At 35.2% G+C, this 20,756-nt stretch overlaps 1 protein-coding gene across 1 annotated transcript in view; it reads left to right on the top strand.

Annotated features, from left to right (window-relative positions):
• Window positions 1-20,756, top strand: part of FBXL13 (F-box and leucine rich repeat protein 13) — a 182,408-nt gene that overhangs the window by 19,955 nt on the left and 141,697 nt on the right. Inside the window, exons 4-7 of the mRNA XM_069461649.1 lie at window positions 4,488-4,555; window positions 5,539-5,693; window positions 9,189-9,298; window positions 12,186-12,353. Coding sequence (XP_069317750.1) covers window positions 4,488-4,555; window positions 5,539-5,693; window positions 9,189-9,298; window positions 12,186-12,353 — 501 coding nt within the window. The remainder of the gene's footprint in view (window positions 1-4,487; window positions 4,556-5,538; window positions 5,694-9,188; window positions 9,299-12,185; window positions 12,354-20,756) is intronic.

The following is a 20,756-nucleotide window of genomic DNA, read 5'->3' as shown; positions in this document are numbered from 1 at the left end:
ACTTTTGATCTACCACGGAGTGCAGACATCAGCAAGCTATGTTCTTTGAGATGTTTGGAGGCAATCTTGAGAGCTGAAGGGGAGGCCCAGTGGATGGGATTCTGGGTCTTCCACCTGACCCCCATACTCTAATTTTGCTTTCAGTATAATTTTGCTTGAAAAAAGCTTGAAAACCATTGCCAAAAGATGATAAAATTTTAAAAAATCACTGATCTAGAGGGGTAAACCTCATTGTCAATATTTTGACAAGGATCTTATAAAATATAAAATCAGGCTGTGTCCAGTGTCCAGCTAGAAGCCTATAGGGAATCTTTTAAAAACTGCACAGAATTCGAAGAGACATCATAGCTATTTCAAACCTAGAGTTTTATTAGAGAAGAGATTCTTAGAGATATTTCATGATGTTGAAAATGCGAAGGATAAAATGTTGGAAGCTGATCCAAACTTAGAAAGGAGTATGACAATTTGCCAAGGCATAGAAAAGATGTCCACTTAATATCATAAGTTGGAAAAAATAGAAATGAGTTAGGACTTTGCAAAGCAATGAAGGAAATATTTGTGAAGGTTAGACATGAAAATGTGAATTTCCAAGTGTCACAGGGTTGCTTAGTTAGAGGGCTCAACCTAGGTTGGATCTAGATTAATTCATTTCTCTTTTACCCCTAGAGAAAGATGAAAAATTTTCCTTTCTTTTTCTTGTCTTTATAAAGAAGTAAACCACTTTAATCCTCAATGTTTCTGATATTTTGAAGTATGGGATACTGAAACAGGGTGTGTTGGCAAGTGCCTATAGTCCCAGGTAATTGGGAGGCTAAGGGAGGAGTATTGCTTGAGCTCAGGAGTTTAAGACTAGCCTGGACAATATATAGGGAGACCCCATTTCCTAAAAAATATAAAGTATAGTATACTAAATAAATATTAGTTTTAGTTTTTTTCATATTCCTTTCTTATACAGTTTCCTGTACAGTTATAACTGGCAGTAAGAGGATTTTGAATGTTTTAACAAAAAATTTTAAAGGTCACAAACAATTGTAATTTTTTCCATTAATTATTAAGATTGCTTTGTAGGGTTTTACAGTCTATCACTATACAGTTCTGCATAGTGAGGACAACTTGTATATGTGTATTTATAAAGTACAAATATGTCTCCCTATTTAGAGAAGAATGAATATAGGAAACTGTAAATAAGCCAAATAGTTATAGAAAAAGTAGGAACTGCTCTCATAACAGTAGAGAGAAAGACAGTTTAATTGTTTCAAGTGTTCCAAGATGAAAGGGTCAACCATTGTAAGGAGGAAACTAACTTCACAGACTTGACTCTTATTTCTTAGGAAATGAAGTCTCCAGATGGACCTACTAATTACAAGAAGAGAAGGCATATATAATAACATTTAAAAAATCTTTTTATTGTGCAACAATTTAATTGTAACATGAAAGTAGAAAGAATGCCATAATAATCATCCATCATCCAGCTTGAACAATAGTCAACATTTTGCCAATTTTGTTAATTTATTTTCCCCTCCTCCCTTTTTGCTGGAGTATTAGAAAGCAAATCCCAGAAATTATGTTATTTTACTAGTAAATACTTCAGTGTGCGTTACTAATAGGAAATAATATTTTTAGAGACTATAAACACAGTGCCATTGTCTTATGTAATAAATAGCAATGATTCTTGAATATCATCTAGTGCTGATTATATTTAGATATATATTCCATATTTGAGTTTCCCAAATTGTTTCAGAAATGTCTTTTAATATATGGCTCTATTTAAATCAGAATCCATAGAGAGTCTTCATATTGTTCTTGGTTCTAATGTCTCTTACAATTGACAACAGTTCGCCTTTCGTATTTTTTCCCATGCTACTTATTGATTGAAAGAAATAGATCATTCGTTTTGTAAAATGTCCCATGTCCTCATTGTTTCCTCTGGTGTCATTTCACTTGCTCTGTTTCCTGTATTGCCTGTAAGCTGGTACTTAAATCTACAAGCTTGATTACATTGAAGTCCTACCACCCTTTTTTATGGTGACAAGAATATTGCAGGCTGGGTGTTGTGGTTCACGTCTGTAATCCTAGCTACTCAGGCAGCTGAGGCAGGAGGATTGCTTGAGCCCAGGAGTTCAAGATTGCAATGAACTATGATGAGGTCACTGCACTTCAGCCTGAGAGACAGAATGAGACTCTGTCTCAAAAAAAAAAAAAAAAAGAATATTGCATAGGGGTGTTGTGTTCTTCTTAGTGCATCACATCAGGGGGCACACATGGTCTGGTCAAGTCACTTTTTTTTTTCCGAGTCTTGTTCTCTCTTTTATTTCAAAATATTAATGGGTACAAATGTTTTTGTTACATGGGTAGCTTTTATAATGCTTATGTCAGGGCTATCAGTGTGTCTATCACCTGAATAGTGTTCATTGTACACCTACAGGTGTTAGGTAGGTTTTTACTCCTCTCCTTCTCCCCTCTCCCCTCTTCCCCCTTGTTGATTTTCAGTGGCTTTTACTTCTCTTACTGCACAGGTGTGCCCGTAGATTAGTTGCAAATTATTAGAGAGTACATGTGGTGTTTGTTTTTCCATTTCTGAGCTACTTCACTTAGGATAATCGTCTCCAGTTCTATCCAAATTGCTGCAAAAGACATTAACTCCTTCCTTTTTATGGCTCAGTAGTACTCCATGTATATATATACCACATTTTGTTAATCCTCTCATGAATTAATGGACACTTAGGTTGATTCCACATCTTTGTGATTGTGAATTGTGCTGCAATAAACATTCAGGTGCGGGTGTCTTTTTGATAAAATGACTTCTTTTCCTTTGGGTAGATAACCAGTAGTGGGATTCCTGGATCAAACGGTAAGTCTACATTTATTTCTTTGAGGAATTTTCATACTGTTTTCTATAGAGGTAGTACTAATGTGCAGTCCCACCAAGTGTGTGTAAGTGTTCCTTTCTTTCTGCATCCACGCTAGCATCTATTGGTGTTTGACTTTTTATTTTTTTTTATTTTTATTTATTTTTTTCTTTGAGGCAGAGTTCCGCTCTGTCACCCTAGCTAGAGTGCCGTGGCGTCAGCCTAGCTCACAGCAACCTCAAACTCCTGGGCTCAAGCAATCTTCTGCCTCAGCCTCCCTAAGTAGCTGGGACTACAGGCCCACCCATGCCCAGCTAATTTTTTCTATTTTCAGTAGTACGGGGAGTTAGCTATGCTCCCAGCAAAAAATTGGGTCCCTCAGGCAGGGGTCATTGCAAAAGATAAAGAAATAATAGAAAATAGAAAATAATAGAATATAGAAATAAAAGAATACACAGAGACGAAAGTACAGTTTATAAGGAATAGACTTTATAAGCAGAGGATTCAGGAGACCCCACAGTATTCCCATGAACTGTGAGGCCACGAGTGAAGTTTCACATCACTCTTTATGGGTACAGTGATCGGTTGCCAGGGGTAACAGATTTACATAATAACAGGTAGTTCATTTTAGGTTAAAAGTCTCCCAAAAGACTTCTAGCGATCCCTTAATTAAGCCTATCTACATGAGCAAACTGTTACAAAATCTTTCTAAGACAAACTTCTAAGTTCTAAGATAAAACTATCACTTTAGCAGAAAAGTTAAATAGAGATATAGTGGCTCCATATTTCTTTATCTAGTTATTATGGATTGAGACAGTTAGTCAGGAGACAAGCAGAAACTGTCCTTTGGACTAATTGCTTTTAGCCACAGGTGTCCGTCTCTCCGGTGGGCACTCTTTGAGTCTGCAGTGTCACCTTGGAAAGCAGCTGTCACTGACCTTTGAGATACCCTCCTGAGGCGAGGCAGCTTTTGGTATGCAAACTAACACATTCACATATTCCTTCAGGGCAAAGCCCTGCAAAACTCCTGAAATCATGTTTGTCTCTAATATAGCAATATAAATCTATGGAGCAACAAGTAGAGACAGGATCTCACTCTTACTCAGGCTGGTCTCGAACTCTACCTCAAGCAATCCTGCCTGGGCCTCCCAGAGTACTAGGATTACAGGCATGAGCCACTATACCAGCCTAGTTTAGACTTTTAATGATGTGGTTTTCCTATCACTGCCTGGTAAGTGAGGAATTCCTGTATGTTGAAAAGAGAATCTCATTTTATACGCTTGAGGAAATAAAATCATTCAGTTTTAATAGTGACCAGCAGACCAGCAACTCTACACTATTTTAAATATAGCTAATAATAACAATGCCATAATACTTAAAATGCTTTAAAGTAAGTAAGATATAATGGGAAAATTTTTGGCTGTGATTTTGAACTTTTAAAAGGTAGGTAATAGGCATACACAATAAAATTCCAAAATATATAAATGGAATATAGTTCTTTCAGTCTATTCCCGTTCCCCAACTGCCGAATTCTCCTCCCCAGAGGTATCCATTGCTCTCATTTTCTTAGGTATCTTGCAGAGAGGTAGCTTGTGCCTTCATTTATCTAATGTTATTTGAATTATTTATCTGTTTTAGATGACTCCAGAATTGATGATAAAAGCATGTACATTTTATACTGGACATTTAGTAAAGACCCATTTTTGGTAAGAATGTAATTTTTTGTTGTTGTTAGAATATGATTGTTATATAGTATTTTTTCCTCTTTGTGTTTTTATTCTTGATATTCTCCATATAAAGAAATATTCACTTTTGGCCAGTTGTGCTGATTTTATCTATATAGTCATGTTTCCACCATTTTGCATTATATGTTTCTTTTATATTTAACCAGCTTTGACTTAGTTAAAATATGTTCTTTACTTCTTCAAAATATAACTTTGTCTTTTTTTAAAAAATGAAACCTCAAAATTGAAAGTATAGGTCTATAATCCACTTATCTGAAACCCTTGGGGCCAGATATGTTTTAGAGTTTAGATTCCTTTTCTTAAAAAATAGTCATGATTAGGGTGATTCTTTTGATAAATTGAAGTTATGACAACATGACTTTCTCCAATTATTTATTTATCTTACCCAAATAGAAATATAACTGTCATATAATCTCCATTTTCCTCTAAAACTATCAGGAATTTTCCAGGTCATATTCAATTTGTAGAAGTTTCTTTCTGTGCTGTGGTCTTTGAGGGGATAAAGGGGGTATCATTTTTTTTTTTTTTTTTTTTTTTTTGAAACAGAGTCTCACTCTTTTGCCCAGGCTAGAGTGAGTGCCGTGGCATCAGCCTAGCTCACAGCAACCTCAAACTCCTGAGCTCAAGGGATCCTCCTGTCTCAGCCTCCCGAGTAGCTGGGACTACAGGCATGTGCCACCATGCCCGGCTAATTTTTTCTATATATATATTTAGCTGTCTGTATAATTTCTTTCTATTTTTAGTAGAGATGGGGTCTCGCTCTTGCTCAGGCTGGCCTCGAACTCCTGAGCTCAAACGATCTGCCCACCTCGGGCTCCCAGAGTGCTAGGATTACAGGCGTGAGCCACCGCGCCCGGCCTGGGGTATCATTTTTTGTTCCTTTTTATTTACTGATGTATTGCCCTAACATCAAAATATTATTTTTCTATATTTTCTGCTTATAGTACTTGGAGAGACATAGCAATACCTAGCGTACATGAAGATGAGGCCCTGGCTGAAAAAATGAAAAGAGCAGTGGCATATTATAATTTCAGACTTCAAAAATCTGTATTTCATCGCTGGCATGTTTATATGGAAAATCAAAAAGAAATATTTAATGGTAAATCCTTCCATAGTAGCCAATTAGTTTTTGTATCCATTCATTCAAAGAATCAAAAAGCTAACAGTTAAGCATAGTTTGTACACTTAGAGAATTTATCATTTTTATGGTTAGAAAATTGTCATGAAATGAAGGTAGAGCCACTAATTTAAAATACTTAATGAGATTTGTCTCAAAGGATTTTATTGTAATAGAAATTTTAAATATTTAAAATCAAATCCTATATGTCTTTGTGTATATGTATATATAAATATAAATAGGATCTACTATCAGCTTTTTTATAGAATAGAGAGCTGGTATATTATGGGTGGGTACCAAAATTGACTGTTTTTGCAGAAAGCTCTACATTATTTACAAATATTTCATTTAATGAATACATGAGGAAACTTAAAGAAAAAACATTTTCTCTTACATAAGACTTTGGTGGTTGTAGTGAGTGGGCAGTGCATGTATGTGATCTTAGTGTAAGGTTTTAAGATCGGAGTTCACGGGAGGGGTGGCACAGCTGAAAGTTAAAGCCACCCTCCCAGGTCTCAGCACCCAATGTAAGGTTTTTTGGATTGGCCAGCGCCAGAGAAAGAAAGACGAGCAGAGTTGAAAGGGATAAGTAAAGAGGCTTTATTGGGGCACTCCTGGGTGAGGGTAACAAGTCCCAAGAGAGTGATCCCGGCCAGATTTTCGGGTCCCGGGAGAGAGAGAGACAGAGAGACCCGAAAAGTCACATCGCCCAGAAGTCTGAGTGGGTTTGTATATGTTTTTAGGGATGGGGGTAGGGATTTCTTTGGCAGGAAGATTTATGGTGGGGAGAACAAGTAATTGTCCCTTGCAGTTTTAGGGCGGGTATTGAGAAATAGGAGGGGCCAGTGGTATGTATGGACTCTAGGAACCGAGACTCTTATCAGGGTAACCATGCAGGTGTGTTCATCGTTTAACTTAGCTGGGCCTTGCAGGCATTGTCCTTGGCAGGTCTCGTGGGCTTCTTCTTTTTCCATTAGGGAGGGGAGGGGTGCCCACCACCAGTCTTACATTTAGAAGTAGGAATAAAAAATTCTAGCCTTTTGTTTAGATTTTTTAATAGCTCTCCAGATAATGCCTTGTTTGTGGCTGCTGAAAACCAGAGAATTATTTCCTTTTGACTGGCTATTGTTGGTACTTCAGGCAGAGTGGACCCTCCAAAAGTTTTAACATAAATGTAATGATTTGGGGACTAGTCAACTAGAATTTCACAGGGTTGTAATGGGAGGTGATAACAATCTTCAAAATCCATATCCTGAGTGAACTGTAAGCTCTGTAGTGAAAGCAGTTTTGTTTGTCCATTAGAAAGGCTTCTCTACCAATTTCTTTTCCTCTCTGCATTTCTAGATTATTCTTTTGGCTTTTGTATGCCTTTCCCTCTTTTTGTGGTGGGTTCTTGCTCCTTCTTTGTGTTTCTATTTTCACTTTTCTTCCCTTCTTTCAGGGCTTCTCCTGCTTCTGCACCTTCCTTCTTTATTTCTCTCTAATTCCATCTCTTGTCTCTTTTCCTTTTCCTCCCAATCTCCTTCGCTCTTAGGTTGCACCATGTGAACCTGCCGATAATTCTTTCCTCCTACCCTCTCTTCTCTCTCTCTCCTTTTTCCCAAATACCATCCACTTGCTGCTTCTCCATATTTCTACCCCTTCTATCTCTTGCCCTTTTGTCTTATTACTCTCAAACTCACTATTATATAACACAGGAGCATATTTTTAAAAAGCATTTATTATGCTTATGCAACAAGAATTTATATTCCTGTTTATAATAAAATCAGGTAATTTCAGAGTTATATAGTCTCTCAAAAATATCCAAGTTACAGTCATATTGTGGCACTTCATGGATGTTATTCCTTTCATCTCCCCTCAGGTCAGAATATGTTCTGCACAATATTGATTGTGAAAAAAGTGAAAATTTTGCTTCAGAATTAGTTGTCAGAAATTCCAAATATTAGTAATGAGCCTAACTTATGATTCTCTAAATGATACTATTAAAATGAATAAAAAAATTAATAAAACATACCCAACATTTAAACATTTTATTATATTATATATCTGTGTAATGCTATAATAAAGCCTTCAATGTCTAAGAAATATTACAAACTGATATAATTTAGAGTATATATAAATAATCTTCTGTTATATTAAGTGATATGCAAATATGAGTCTCTGCTAATACAGCATAGTAATTCCTTCCAGAATTTTTTACTTTATACTTGTTAACTTAAAGGGTAAAAACCAAAATCAGCCTAAGCATTGGAATGTATGGAAAGCTATTTTAATGGGAAGCAAATTCAACCAAAAGGCATTCAACTGAAAATAAATTATAAAAAACCCTTAATATTTTAAAGAAATTGTTAATTTCCAAACCACTGTTTTGCTTGTTGATTCAAAAATGTTGAAATTTTGAAGATAATTGTCCTTTAAAAGGTCACTGAAATAATACAGTAGATGGATCTGGTTTTGTTTGTTCCTGTGTTTGGAAGCTGAACTTACAATTGATCTATTCATTTCTCCTGACTGAACCAAAAAACCTTCAGCATAATGAAGAAACAGGTTGTTCAGTAGATGAGTTATGAGAACTGAGCAGATAGGCAATGTTAAATGCTTGTTCATTTTCTAGCTGTGTAAGAATATTCCAATTTGAGAACTATTAATTAACTAAACTAACTAGTTGAGCTCTAGGCTTCCTGAAGAGCTTAGCTTTTAGGACAAAATTGCAAAGTTAGTGGGGCAGTGACCCACAAAGGCAGATGAAAGGGAGAAGAGAGAGGCTTTAAAATTCCAACCATGGTGTTGAAAACGTGTAGCCCTCATGTTTTGATCTGTTTGTACAATATTTTAAAATTAAAAAAAATTTGTTTCCAAAGTTTAAATATCAGTCATATAAAATCCAGATATCTTGCTTATTTTGAGAAAAGAAAAAAAAAAAAAGATAAGAAAAATACTGGGCTTGTGTTTCTGAGAGGAAACAGTGGCTACAGCTAAAACCTACTGCCCTCTATGGGCAGTATTCGCAAGCCTGCTTCAGTCATCTTCCTTCCTGGCCCCCCGAGTACTTGAGCTATTGGCCCCTGGTTAATGTGCATAAGGTAATCCATTTAATCATAGGGCATATAATTAAATTCAAAGGCATTGGATCTGAATGCTACCTTATGATTGTATTTCTTATATGAGTAAGTTTTGAAGTTCTAGTTTTATGAAGAACAGACTTGTTAAAAAAAAAAAAGAAACGATACATGTCTTGACATTTCTATTGCAGTTATTACATCTTATTTTTTAAAGGCAAAGGTGATGTTTATAGGTTAATAAAATCTCAAGAGTACTATCTAATGCTGTCAAAAGTAATTAATTTCAAGTGTAATTAAGCCAAACAAAAGCTATCAGATGCAACACTGGTTCAGATTATAAACATGATAGAATATTAAATCACTTTGTTATTTTGGGAACAACTTTATATATACTAATCTAATACATTTTCTTCAGATATAGTAATGAGGGTACAGCAGATACTCTATTATCACAAGCTGATAATTATCCTAAAAAAATGGCGGGAGAAAGCAATACGTAAGAATCAAAAGAAAGAAGATGAAATGGTATGCTATATTGAAAACAATTTTTTACAAATCTGAAATTTTCAGTTATATTCATGTTACCTCAGATAATGATGATATGTATGGAAAATACTAAAATCCTGAATATTGTACTTTTGGCGGGTCCTTATTTTTTTAACTTAATAATTTAAATTTTACTTCAGCTACCCCCAGATGTTTCCTAATAATTTCTGTTGTTTCATTTGAACTATGACTATCAAGGAGAAATCTTTTAACATTTTAAAATTTATTGATAAAGAAACTAAGAATATTGTTATTAATAAAACAAATATTTAGATGGATAAATAAATGTCTAAAATGGAAGAGAAACTTTGATATGATTACAATAGAGGAATAAATGGTGAAGACTGAATAAATTTATTCCTTTTCTAGATAAGGTTAAATTGCTATTTATTCTTTTTCAACATTTAATAAATTACAGTTTCACTACTAAATGATTCCTTAAATTACTAAATTGCTAAACTTACAGGATCATTCTTAATTGGGACACTTACTAGGAATTAAAGCAATTGAAACAGAGGACACAAATAAACTCCTCCAAACTTAAAAAATACTCTAATTTGCTTCAGCTATTAGTATATCATTACTTAATGTTGTTTTAGAATACTCAGAGTAACTACTAGGATCAGACATAGAAACATGCTGGAATTTTTTTTGTAGTTCCATTGTTTACTGCCAATATTTTATGAATATTCTTTGACATAAAAAGTCAGGATAAATAAAAAAGAGAAAAATAAGATGAAATTAAATCCTCCTTTTTGTGGTTGTCCCATAGATCCATGCCCCTACTCACCTAAACTTGATTCAGATATTGAGACTGACAATGCCACACATGCAGTGAGAGAGTTTGAGAAGATTTATTATTCACATGGTGCTTAAAACAGTGCTAGAGCCTGCAGAGAATACTGAGATGCATAAAGCATAGTTCTTGCTCTCTAGGAGTTTATGATCTCTGGCTTTTGAGCTGGCGTTCTTGGTGGCTGTCCTCTAGCTGTTGCCTTTTCAACATTGCCAGTTAAACAGTTCTACTTTGGGTACCATTATGTTAGTCTGCTCATTCAGTGCTTTCCACTACTTTGTGTACTAAGCTAGTGGGGTTTTTTTTCCACTTAAATTTTTTTTTTAAAAGAATTAAGGGGGTACAAATGGTTTTGTTACATGGATAGCTTTTATAATGCTTAAGTTCGGGCTTTTAGTGTGCCCATCACCCAAGTAGTGTTCATTTGTACGTGATAGGTAAGTTTTTATACTTACCCCTTTCCCCCTTTCTTGATTTCCAGTGACCTTACATCTCTTTGTGATTATGTGTGCCCATCAATTAGCTCCTAATTATTAGAGTATATGTGGTATTTGTTTTTTCATTCCTGAGATACTTCGCTTAGGATAATGGTCTTCAGTTCCATTCAGGTTGCTACAAAATGACATTATTTCATTCATTTATTTTTATGGCTGAGTAGTAGTACTCCATGGGGTGTGTGTGTGTATATATACACATATCACATTTTCTTAATCCACTTGTGAATTGATGGGCACTTAGGGTGATTCCACATCTTTGCAGTTGTGGATTGTGCTGTGATAAACATTGGAATGCAGGTGTCCTTTTGATAAAATGACTTCCTTTGGCTAGATACCCAGCAATGGGATTGCTGGGTTGAATGGTAAATCTACATTTATATCTTTGAGGAATCTCCATACTGTTTTCCATACAGCTTATACTAATTTTCAGTCCCATCACGCTAGTGTTTTGTAACTGTGCATGACCAGTCATCCCCCTTTACACCTGCCTTAAGCTGAACATCCCAGAGAGCAGACAGTATTGTTCTCTTAGTCTTTCCCATACACTGAGCTTATGTTTTGCATGCTGTAGTTCTGTAGTCCCCAACCCCAGGCCGTGGTCTGGTACCGGTCCGTGGCCTGTTAGGAACCGGCCTGCACAGCAGGGGGTGAGTGTTGAGCTAGTGAGTGAAGCTTCCTCTATATTTACAGCCACTCCCCATCACTCACATCACCTCCTGAGCTCCGCCTCCCCCCAATCCCCCACCCTGTCTGTGGAAAAATTATCTTCCACAAAACTGGTCCCTGGTGCCAGAAAGGTTGGGGACTGCTGCTGTAGTTGAAATATACTATATTATCGTAAATATATATGTGTTTTATATGGCTAATTGGATGTTTAGATGGTTGTTTAGAAAAAACCTTTTCTTCTACATACACAATTTCTTGGCCTAACAATCATTCTTCACTTAGATAGAGTGAGGATGATGGGTGTGTGCTGGGAGCAGAGACACAGAACACCTGTGTGTCCTAGTGCTCCACGTGTGCTCCTCCTTTGGCTCTAATATGTATATATATTACACCAGTATTGTGTATGTGTGTGTTTATGAATGGAATACTTATTACCCGTAGAGCTTTTTATTTATTACACAGTTTTTAGGAATGTACCAAAAGTTAAAATGGGGACTTCCTGTAACAGTAAATCAGGCAAGTCCCCAATACTTTCCATCTGACTTCCGTTTTTTGTTATCTCATTGTTAACCACCTCCCTTCCATGCACCAAATACCATTTCTATCAGGACCAGAGCCTTGACTTTGTGGGCCTCAGCTTTCTCATTTATAAAAGAGGAGACTAGATCAGATCTTCAAGGTGGCTGCCTTTGCCACTGTTTTATGACAATTAATGGAAATGATCTATGATGCTTTGGTGGTTCAGAGAATATCAAACATACACATGGGAAATTATAATTTGTGTAATAATGATGATAAATAATGTTTAATTGGTGCTGTCATTATGTCAAGTACTGTGCTTTATATCTATCATCTCATTTGAACCTTACAAAAATTCTGTGAAATTTGTAAATTATTTTCATTGCAGTTGTTACAACATGAACTTCAATTGCAAGAATGGAAAGATAAGTTAAAATTAAAAATGGCTGCTCAAGACACATCCATTTCTCCTGAACTAAGTTTTTCGGAAGACTATTTTGTAGGTGAGGGTGAAGAATTTGACATTTCATTGTTACCTGACAGAGCAATATTACAGGTTTGTATGAATCCGGTATACATTATATAATATAATCTTGCTCTTTATGTATTATATGGAGTTAGGATAAGGGTATTTTTGCCCATTATTTCTCTTTTACAAATTACCTGCTCATATCTTGTCTGTTTTTAAATTGTAATTCCTATAATTTTCTTACTGGTTTATAGTAGCTCTTTACTTATTGGCAATATTAGCCTTTTGTCCGGAATATACATGGAGATTTTTTTCCCCACACTAATCTTTGCTTTCAGTTTTGCCTGTGGAGTCCTTTGGTGATAGAAATTTTAAAGTTTTATGCGATAAAGTCTATTATTCTTGCCCTAATTATTTCTTTTTTATGTCATATTAATGGGACAATATTAATATGTCATTCTTAGTTGTTTTTCTAAGCCACATCACACTCCTTCCTACACTTATGCAGTGGTTTTTTTTTTTTTTTTATTCTGTGAACTATTCTTTTAACTGCAAATATTCCTTTGTTTACTTTATCACTGGCTGGTCTGGGGTTAACAGTATAAATTTTTAAGATATCACATATTATCTTTAAATAATTTTATTCCACTTTACATATAAGAACCTAAAAAGAATATGGTTTTATTTTCTCTCTTCTGTGCTTTGTGCTGTTATTGGCATATATTTTATTTCTTTATATTTATAAACTAATATTTATTACTTTTGCTTTAAACAGTCAATAATCTTTTATCTAACATATATAATTTATTTTTGACAATCTCAAACTTATACAAAAGTTGTAAGTACAGAACAAAGAACTTTTTTCTTGAACAGTTTGAGAGTAAGTAGCCAACATGATGCCTTATCACCCGTGATTATTATTGATGTATTTCCTATAAACAAGGGGATTCTCTTTTTTTTTTTATTTCATCTTATTATGGGGGATACAGAATTTCAGATTACATTTGTTGCCCATGTACCGCCTGTCCCCCCAAGTCAAAGCTCCAGGCGTGTCTGTTCCCCAGACAGTGCGCTTTGCACTCATCATGTAGGTATATACCCATCCCCTCCTCGCACCCCCCCCTCCCCGAGTCAGCACCTTCAAGCGTGACCATTCCCCAAACGGTGCGCAATGCACTGATCATGAAGGCATACACCCATCCCCTTCCCCCACCCCCCACCTCAGTCTGATATCCGATTGGTATCATTCAACAAGGGGATTCTCTTACAGTCAACCATCAAAATCCCCCAAATTCAGGTTTCTTCAGTTGTCCCAATAATGTTCTAGCCAAAGGACCCAGTCTAGATTACATGTTGCAATTGGTTATCATGTCTCCTTGGTCTCCTTCAGTCTAGAACAATTCCTCAGTCTTTCATTAGTTTTCATGACTTTCACATGAAGATTAGGAAAGTTTTATTGTAGAATGGCTCTCAGTTTGGGCTTGTTCTTTGTTTCCTCATGAGTAAAGTTATGTTATGCATTTTTGGTTAGAAAGACCAAAGCCATGATTCTATTGTGTTTTTCTCATTGTGTCCTATCAGTTGTACAGGACTGGGATTTGGGCAGATGTCCTCTTCTTGGGCTTCACCTGCCTTGGGCTCCAATACTTCACAATTAGCCATGCTTCTTTGGTTTGCCTTTCTTTTCCCACTTGGGCTCCAACATTCCTGGACCATTCCTCCTCAGGGACACTCCTATCACCCTTCTTGGGCTCAAAACCCTGTGCCAGGCTGCTCCACCAGTGGATACCCTCCTTTCCATGCGCACTAATTCTGATACCCTGCTCTGGGCTGCCTCAGTTCCTCCCACTCCCCCCACACTGGCACGGATGCCTACTCTGCTTGGCCCAACCTAATAACTTCAGGAGAGAACTATATGGGAAGAGGGCAGGAAAAAGTTAGGGCCAGAGGTTCAGTGAGCTTTTAAAGAAATAAAAAAAAAAATCAGCAAAATGTATTTTCTTTTTTCCCACAAGTTGGCCATTTTTAGTGCTCTTTCCTTTTGTTTAGGTCTGATTTTCATCTGGAGCTATTTTCCTTCAGCATGAAGAACCTCCTTAAACATTTCTTGAAGCACAGGTCTGTTGTTGCTAAGTTTTCTCAGCTTTTATTTTTCTGAAAAGTCTTTTATTTTACCTTTATTTTTGAAAGATATTGTCACTAGATTTAGAATTCTAGGCTATTTTTTTAAATTTCATTCATTCTATATTCAAGATGTAATTCCATTGTATCCTAGCTTGCATTGCTTTAAATAAGTCAGTGGTTTAAAATTTTCTACTTTTGTATGTAATGTGTCTTTGTTTTCTTTTTATTGCTTTTAAGATTTTTCTCTTTATCATTGACTTTTCAGCAGTTTAATTATGATGTGCGTTGGTATAGTTTTCTTTGTTTTGCTCTTTCTTGGAGTTCATTGAGCTTCTTCGATCTGTGCATTTATACTTTTCAGCAAATTTGGAAAGTTTTCAGCCATTATTTCCTCAAATATTTTTCTGTCTCTTTCCTCCTTTTGGGACTCCAATTACACATACATTAGTTAACTTAATATTGTCCCATAGATTATTGAGTTTCTGCTCATTTTTTTGTTAGCCTTATTTTTCTTTCTGTGCTTCATTTTAAATAGTCTTTATTTCTTCAAGTTCGATAATCTTTTTTATGCAAATGGATAATTTTCTATTAACCTCTTCTAGTAAATTTTTTTATTGTAGATATTGTATTCTGAAAGAAAAGGATGCTAATATACAAAAAGAAAATGTTTAAATTCTATATTAATAGAATTAACTGGTAATAATAAATAGACAAAATTGGAATACTCTAATACTGTCATTTTGGTGTGTAATCCACTCATATCTCTAGTATGAAGACTAAAAGATAAATCTGTCAAAAATAATAACTACAGCAACTTGTTAAGGTACAGGAAATATAAAAAGGTATAATTAAGACAATAAAAAGTCAAAATGTCTGGTGGATAGAGTTGTAGTGTAGAGTTTTTTGGGTCTTCCTTTGTTTCTTTTCTTTGTGATCAAAGTTAATTTGTCATCTGTTTAAAATAACTTCTTATATCTATAAGATGTTTTTTTGTAAGCCTCATGGTAACTACAAAGCAACAACTTATAATAGATATACTAAAAATAAAAAGCAATGAATTAAAACATACTACCATAGAAAATCACTTAAGCAGAAAGGAAGACAGAAAGAAAGGAAGAGTTTCAAAACAACCAGAAAACAAGTAACAAAATGGCAGTAGTAAGTCCTTATCTATCAGTAACACTGAATGTAAATGAATTAAATTAAAAGGCATAGAGTGGCTAAATGGATTTAAAAAAATACCCAAATATATGCCACTTACAAGAAACTTACTTCTCCTATAAAGACACACATAGACTGAAAGTGAAGGGATGAAAAAAGATATTCCATGCAAATTGAAACCAAAAAAGACCAGGAGTACCCATACTTATACCAGATAAAATAGACTTAATGTCAAAGATTGTAAAAAGAGACAAAGAAGGTCACTATAAAATGATAAAGGGGTCATTTCAGCAAGAGGATATAACAATTGTAAATAAATATGCACTCAACACTGGAACAACCAAATATATAAAGCAAATGTTAATAGATCTAAAGGGAGAGAGAGAGAGACTGCAAAATATTAATAGTAGGGGACATCAGCACGTCACTCTCAGTAACGGAAAGATCATCCAGACAGAAAATCAAAAAAGAAACATTGTAGTTAAACTACACTCTAAACCAAGTAGACCTGACATTTTACAGAAGATTTCATCCAACTGCTGTAGAATATACCTTCTTTTATCAGCGCATGGAACATTTTCCAGGATGGACCATATGTTAGGCCACAAAATAAGTCTCAACAAATTGAAAAAGTTGAAATAATATCAAATATCTTTTCTGACCACAATGAAATAAAATTAGAAATCAATAACAAGAACAACTTTGGCCACTGTACAAACACATGGAAATTTAACAGACTCCTGAATGATTAATGAGGCAATGAAGAAATTAAGAAGGAAATTTTAAAAATTTATTGAAACAAATGAAAATAGAAATACAACATATCAAAATCTATGGGATACAGTAAAAGCAGTATTGAGAGGGAAGTTTATAAGCAATAAATGCCTATATCAAAAAAGTAGAAAGATGGCTGGACGTGGTGGCTCATACCTGTAATCCTAGCTCTTGGGGAGGCCGAGGCAGGAGGATTGCTTGAGGTCTGCAGTCCAAAACCAGGCTGAGCAAGAGCGAGACTCCATCTCTACTACAAATAGAAAAAATTAGCAGGACGTGGTGGCATGTACCTATAGTCCCAGCTACTCAGGAGGCTGAGGCAGGAAGATCATTTGAGCCCAGGAGTTTGAGGTTGCAGTGAGCTATGATGATGCCACTGTACTCTAGCTGGGGTGACAGAGGGAGACTCTCAGAAAAAAAAAAAAAAGTAGAAAGATTTTAAATAAACAACCTAGCAATACACCTTAAGGAACAAGAAAAGCAAGAATAAACCAAACCCAAAATTAGTAGAAGGAAAGAAATAATAAAGATCAGAGTAAAATAAATGAAACTGAGAATGAAAAGAAAACAACACAAAAGATCAACAAAATGAAAAACTATTTTTTTGAAAAGATAAACAAAATCAACAAACCTTTAGCAAAACTAAGAAAAAAAAAAAGAGAGGACCCAAATAAATAAAACCAGAAATGAAAAAGGAGGTATTACAGCTGATACCACAGAAATACAAAGGGTCATTAGAGGCTACTATGAACAATTATATGCCAACAAATTTAAAAGCCTGGATAAATTCCTGGATGCATACAACCTACCAAAATTGAACCATGAAAAAACAGAAAATCTGAACAAACCAATAACAAGTAATGAGATTAAAGCAGTAATAAAAAGTCTTCTATCAAAGAGAAGCCCAAGGCCTGATGGCATCACTGCTGAATTGTACCAAACACTTAAAGAACTAATACCAGTTCTACTGAAACTATCCCAAATCCCAGTGTCCCCAATGAACACATGTAAAAATCCACAGCAAAAATACTAGCAAACCAAATACAACAACACAGTAAAAAGATCCTTTACCATGATCAAGTAGGACTCATCCTAGGGATGCGAAGATGGTTCAACATACACAAAGCAATAAATGTGATACATCTTGTTAACAAAATCAAGGGCAAAAACCATATGATCATTTCAGTAGATGCTGAAAATTCATTCAATAAGACTTAGCATCCAACATCCCTTTATGATAAAAATTCTCCACAAACTGGGTATAGAAGGAGCAGAACATACATTAAAACATAAAGGTTATATATGACAAACACACAGTTAACATCTTACTGAACAAGGAAAAATTGGACACCTTTCCCAATGATCTGGAACAAGACAAGAATGTCCACTTTCATCATTTTTATTTAACAGTCCTAGCCAGAGCAACTGCAAGAGAAAGAAAGAAAGGGTATCCACATTGGAAAGAAAGAAGTAAAATTATCCTTGTTAACAAAGGACATGATATTCTATTTTGAAAAACCTAAACTCCACCAAAAACCTCTGAGAATTGATAAATTTAGTAAAGTTGCAGGATACAAAATCAGCATACTAAAATCAGTAGCGTTTGCCAACGGCAAACAGTTTGAAAAAGAAATCAAGAAAGCAATCTCATTTACGATAGCTACAAAAAATATAAAATACCTAGGTATAAATTTAACCAAGGAAGCGAACTATCTCTACAAGAAAAACTATGAAACACTGATGAAAGACATTGAAGAGGACATACACAAAGAAGGAAAGATATCCCATGCCCGTGGATTAGAAAATCAATATTGTTAAAATGTCAAAACTGTTCAAGGCTATCTACAGATTTGATGCAATCTCTGTCAAAATACCAGTGACATTCTTCACAGAAATAGAAAAAACAGTCCTAAAATTTATATGGAACCACAAAAGACTCTGAATAGCCAAAGCAATCCTGAGCAAAAAAAACAAAATTTGAGGCATCATACTACCTACCTTCAGAATAGCCTACAGAGCCATAGTAACCAAAGAAATGTATGGTACTAGCATAAAAACAGACACATAAACCAATAGAACAGAATGGAGAACCTAGAAATAAATCCAGGTATTTACAGCAAACTCATTTTTGACAATGGCACCATGAAGACACACTAAGGAAAGGAGAGTCTCTTCAATAAATGGTGCTGGGAAAACTGGGTAACTATACTCGAAGAATGAGATTATATTTCTGTCTCTCACTGTATATAAAAAAATCAAAATGGATTAAGGACTTAAATCTAAGACCTGAAACTATTAGAAGAAAACATTGGGAAAATGCTTCAGGATATCAGTCTGGGCAAAGATTTTTTTGTGTAAAACCTCTGAAACATAGGCAACCAAAGCAAAAGTAGACAAATGAGATTACATTAAACTGAAAAGCTTCTGCACAGCAAAGTAAACAATCAACAAAGTGAAGAGACCACCTACATAATGGGAGGAAATATTTGCATACTATCCATCTGACAAGGGATTAACAACCAGAATATATAAGGAACTCAACTCAATGGCAAAAAACCCAAATAATTTGATTAAAAATAGACAAAAGTTCTGAGTAGGTATTTCTCAAAAGAAGACATACAAATAGCCAATGAGTATATAAAAAAATGTTCAACATCACTAATTATCAGGGAAATGCAAATCAGAACCACAATGAGTTATCATTTTACGCCAATTAAAATGGTTTTTATCAAAAAGACAAAAAAATAACAGATGCTGATAAGGATGTGGAGAAAGGGGAATGCTTGTATGCTGTTGGTGGGAATACAGATTAGTAGAACCACTGTGGACAACAGTGTGGAGGTTCCTCAAAAAACTAAAAATAGAACTACCGTATGATCCAGCAATCCCTCTGCTGGATATATATCTAAAAGGAAGGAAATTGGTATATTGAAGAGGTGTCTGCACTCTTATGTTTATTAACCTAAGTGTCCATCAACAGATGAATAAATAAAATGTGGTACATATACACAATGGAATATTATTCAGCCATAAAAAGAAGGAAAACCTGTCATTTTCAGCAACATGGACGGAACTGGAGGTCATTATATTAAGTGAAATAAGCCAGGAGCAGAAAGACAAATGTCACATGTTTTCACTCATGTGGGAGCTATAAAACTGAATTTTGTGGAGATAGAGAGTAGATTGGGTACCAGAGGCTGGGAAGGGTAGGAGGGAGAGGCAGGTGGAAAGAGATTGGTTAATGAATAAAAAATATATAGTTAGATAGAAGGAATAAGATCTAGTGCTCGATAGTACAGCAAGGTGACTAGTTAACAATGATTTATTGTATAGTTCAAAATAGCTACAAGAGAAGAATTGGAATGCTCCCAATATAAAGAAATGTTTGAAGTGATGGATATACCAATTACTCTGATTTGATCATTACACATTGAATGCATGTATTAAAATATTACATGTATTCCCCAAATATGTACAATTTGTATCAGTAAAAAAAGAAATTACCCTATGCTGTCCCAATTCAACGTTAAGAAAGATGGCACAGATCTGTAATAAAAGCATCAATGTTTTCCTCAAGCCTTTTGTTTGTAAAAGTCAAATGTCTAAACATTTATTGATGAATAGGCATAAAAGATAAGCTTTCAATAACTACAAAAATATTCTAGTGCTGATTGAAACAGAAGAGTAAAAGGGATAAGGTTTTGGAAAAATTTAGGCTTCATATTTTTTAAGATGATTTTAAGAACAAATCATCTTTTTCTTTATGGATTTTTCATGCAGTAATTCTCAAATGTATCAGAAAGTACTGCCTTTGCTTACCAATATAAGAATATGACTGATGGTAAGACATAAAGAAATGAGGGCTATTTGCTTCGTATTACACAAAGTGCAGAGGAAGGTGCAGTCCAAGGCTGGTTACCCACAATGCCAGTAAAAATGGAGTCTTTATATCTTTTCACTCCACAGTCCTTAGGGTCTTGTTGCTTGTTGTCTCGTTGCAATATGGCTATTCCACCTCCAGTCTCATGTTTGCTTACCAGGCCAGAAGAAGGAAGGAAAAACACTGTGGTAGAAGGCAACATAATTGTTGATTCTTGTTTATTAGGAAAGCCAAAGTTTCCCCAAAACCTCACAGTCAAGATTTTCACTATGTTTTAGCCTATAACTTTATCAGAAGGCCATGTCTAATTGCTAGGGAAGAAAGGACTTTGGGTGGAGTTTGGGTGAATTAAGCAGCAGAGTCTGCCTGACTGGATGTGGATTTGAACTGCCAGTCATCAGTCATTATTTAAAAGGACATTCCTCCTTGCCAGAAAAGCTGTTGTGTGGGTTGCAGTAAAAAAGCAAAACAACAGCAAAGGAACAAACAACGCAGGTGAGAAGCAAGATAGTGTTTAATAAATCAGTGCATTAGTGCTGCAGCTGAACTCT

This window comes from Eulemur rufifrons, chromosome 29 (genome assembly GCF_041146395.1).
Source record: "Eulemur rufifrons isolate Redbay chromosome 29, OSU_ERuf_1, whole genome shotgun sequence".
NCBI classification, from domain to species: Eukaryota; Metazoa; Chordata; class Mammalia; order Primates; family Lemuridae; genus Eulemur; species Eulemur rufifrons.
This window is presented reverse-complemented; position numbering and strand designations above follow the sequence as displayed.